General features: G+C 47.7%; 1 protein-coding gene across 1 annotated transcript; it reads left to right on the top strand.

Moving 5' to 3' along the window:
* Positions 1-1,430: 1,430 nt before the first annotated feature.
* Positions 1,431-2,718, top strand: LOC109931057 (histone H1-like). The gene has a single exon (XM_048621274.1). It carries the CDS (start codon positions 1,431-1,433, stop codon positions 2,067-2,069), a length of 639 nt encoding a protein of 212 aa, XP_048477231.1. The 3' UTR covers positions 2,070-2,718.
* The last annotated feature ends 171 nt before the right edge of the window (positions 2,719-2,889 follow it).

Raw genomic sequence — 2,889 nt, 5'->3', positions numbered from 1 at the left:
CATGTGTGTGAGGTTTGAGTTACAAAGAAAGGATGGATAGGCTGGGACTTTTTTCACTGGAGCATAGAATGTTGAGGGGTCATCTTATAGAAGTTTATAAAATAATGACGGGGGTGAGGCAGAGTTGATGGTCGTTGTCCTTTGCCTGGGATTGGGGATGGGTGGGGGGGGGCTGTGGGGGCGGGGGGTGGAAGTGAAGACCAGGGTGGACATTTTTAATGTGACAGGAGAGAGATTTTTAAAGAAAGAAGAGTTTTTTTTTTACATAGAGCATGGACGCATGTGGAATGAAGTTCCTGACGAAATTGTCTCTATGGTTACAATTATAACATTAAAACGACATTTGGATAAGTACATAAATAAGAAAGAAAATAGGCCAGGGACAGGTAGGTGGAACTAGTTTATGTTGGCATTATATTCGGCATGTAATGGTTGGACCGAAGGTCCTGCATCCTGACTGAATGACTCTATATGAGAGAAAAACTGACACAGGCTATTGAGTTGGATGATCTGCCATTTTCATGATGAGTGGGATGAGAGGTATGAAGGGCCGATTGGTTAGGTCCAGTTGCTATTATTTATGTTTCTAGGGCTGTTTATTCCCAGAACCTATGTTGTCTATTGTCCCCGGAATGAAAAATACTGATCTGGGTGAGCAAACTTCAAACCAGATGATTGGCTGTTGAAGCTGAATCTGAAGAAGAGCGAATCTCCGGCGCACAGGCCTCAGTGAGTTTAACAGTTACTGAGGAGAAAAACTACAAATAACTCCCTGGATATCGGAACAAAGGCTGAAAGGAAAATAAATTATATCCTTACATCCAATTTACATTTGGCGATATTTCTGGCCTGTGACTGTGCGGATGTGAATATTGAGTCAGAGAGACTGTCGGAAAAGGGCGGGCGGGTTAGTCTAACGTAACTGTGTTTGTGTGTACGCTCACATCATGACATTCCCGAATCTCTCTTTGCAAATTAAAAAAAAAATTCAATTCAAATTATCCCCCTGCTCCCCCACTAAACTCCAAAGGTAGAATTCAAGGCAGTGTATTTGTTGATGTTAAGATTTCAGTCTAAAAGTGAGGATAATGTCAGCGCTCAGCTCAGACAACGCGATTAGTGCAGCAGAAAAATGCGTTCAACTCGACAACGGAAGCGTCAATTCGAGTGAAAACGTTTTGGCCGCAAACCTTCCCGTGTCAGGGTCAGGAACGATCGAGCCTGGCTCTCTGGAGATGCTGAATTGCAGAGGAACTGGAGAGTTTCGGCCGATAGAGAAACACAGAGAGGCAGCAGGAGCAGAGCGCTCTGGGCAGGTTGTCTCCGCGCCGTCCGCTCGCTGCCTTTCAGTTGCTCAGTGCCGCCACCAGCAGCTTCATTGCTGACCCAGTTCAGTCTGACAGAGAGAGATTCAGCGCAGAGTTCTCGACATGAGCGACAGTGCAGCCGCCGAAACGGCTCCTCCAGCTTCCGCCATCACCAAACCCAAGACTCCCAAGAAGAAGAAGGCGGCGGCACCCAGGAAACAACCAGCCGGTCCCGGGTTGGGTGAGCGGATTGTGAAGATTGTCGGGGAGAGCAGCGATCGGAAGGGGACGTCTCTGGCCGCTATAAAGAAGGCGCTGCAGAGAAGCGAGGTCAATGTGGAGAAGCAAAATGCACAGATCAGGATGGCTATCAAGAGGTGTCTGGCAAAAGGCTCCCTGGCTCTGGTCAAGGGCCAAGGCGTCTCCGGCTCCTTCAAACTCCCTAAGAATCCAGTCAAGGCAAAAGTGGGAAAGAAGGCGAAACCAGCAGCATCCGCCAAGAAACCAGCCGTGAAGAAAACAACGGCCAAGAAGGTGACAGCGAAGAAATCCCCAGCCAAGAAAGCAACAGGCAAGAAAGCGGCCGTCAAGAAGGCAGCAACGCCAAAGAAAGCGGTGAAGAAAGCAGCGCCTAAGAAAAAGACTCCCGTGAAGAAGGTGAAAAAGACCAAGAGCCCCAAGGCCGCAAAACCGGTCCCGAAATCGGATAAACCGAAGGCCAAGCCCAAAGCGAAAGTGACGAAGAAAGCAGCAAAGAAATGAAGCAGTCGGTGCAACATGTAACCTTCTGAATCCAAAGGCTCTTCTCAGAGCCACCCACATCTCTCAGGAAAGAGCTGAGCCCGGATCGAATGATCCCTGTCCCGGTTCCGAGTGCAGACACAGCTTAAACATGAATTGATTCGAGTAACTCAAATATCACACTTGCCGTGATTTACGAGAGCGGAGACTGAGAATGGGGAAGGTACCACATGGGGAGGGTCAATGGAACTGCATCTCGTTATTTCATACCGCGAGTTGGAATTCTGCCCAGACACTAATGTTACATATTGCAGTATATGTATCTCATTAACCCTTACAGGAATTATATTTTGTTTAGTTTTGATGCTGGGACCCCTGGCGATATTTTAATGGTGTATTCCTTCCATTTACCTGTTAAAGACATTTCAGGCAGCAATTACAAATTGTGTTCTGCTTACAATCTGGGCGAAATGAAAATGGACCGAAAAAATGGGATTCTGTAAATATTCGTTTTGAAGATGTTTAAATCGGCGGGTTTGATAAGATTGATTAACCGCGGTTACACGGCCGGTTGATCAGTTTGTCTGGGCTGTATTACACCCCGCGCTTTCCTTCTGCCTGTTACAGAAAGATTAGGCAACGATCCCGTGTCCGGTCCGCGCTGTGTGCAAGCTCGGTTTAAACAAAATTTGGGGAAAGCAGCGCATGCGCGATACTTGCCCTCCCCGCCAACAAATACTGGTTGTTGCAGACGAGAAGAGCGCTTGCGTGAGGCCCTCCCCCAGCCCGGCCATTGAGGAGCATTTACTCAGTGAGTGGAAGAGGTTTGTTTGAAACAGAC

The sequence above is a fragment of the Rhincodon typus genome, unplaced genomic scaffold (assembly GCF_021869965.1).
Source record: "Rhincodon typus isolate 14 unplaced genomic scaffold, sRhiTyp1.1 hic_rhity00000358, whole genome shotgun sequence".
NCBI lineage: Eukaryota > Metazoa > Chordata > Chondrichthyes > Orectolobiformes > Rhincodontidae > Rhincodon > Rhincodon typus.
Note: the sequence above shows the minus strand (reverse complement) of the source record. Positions and strands in the feature narration are given on the sequence as shown.

What these genes read in the sequence shown, in the direction of transcription:
- LOC109931057 (XM_048621274.1), top strand. Translation starts at nt 1,431, where the DNA reads ATGAGCGACAGTGCAGCCGCCGAAACGGCTCCTCCAGCTTCCGCCATC.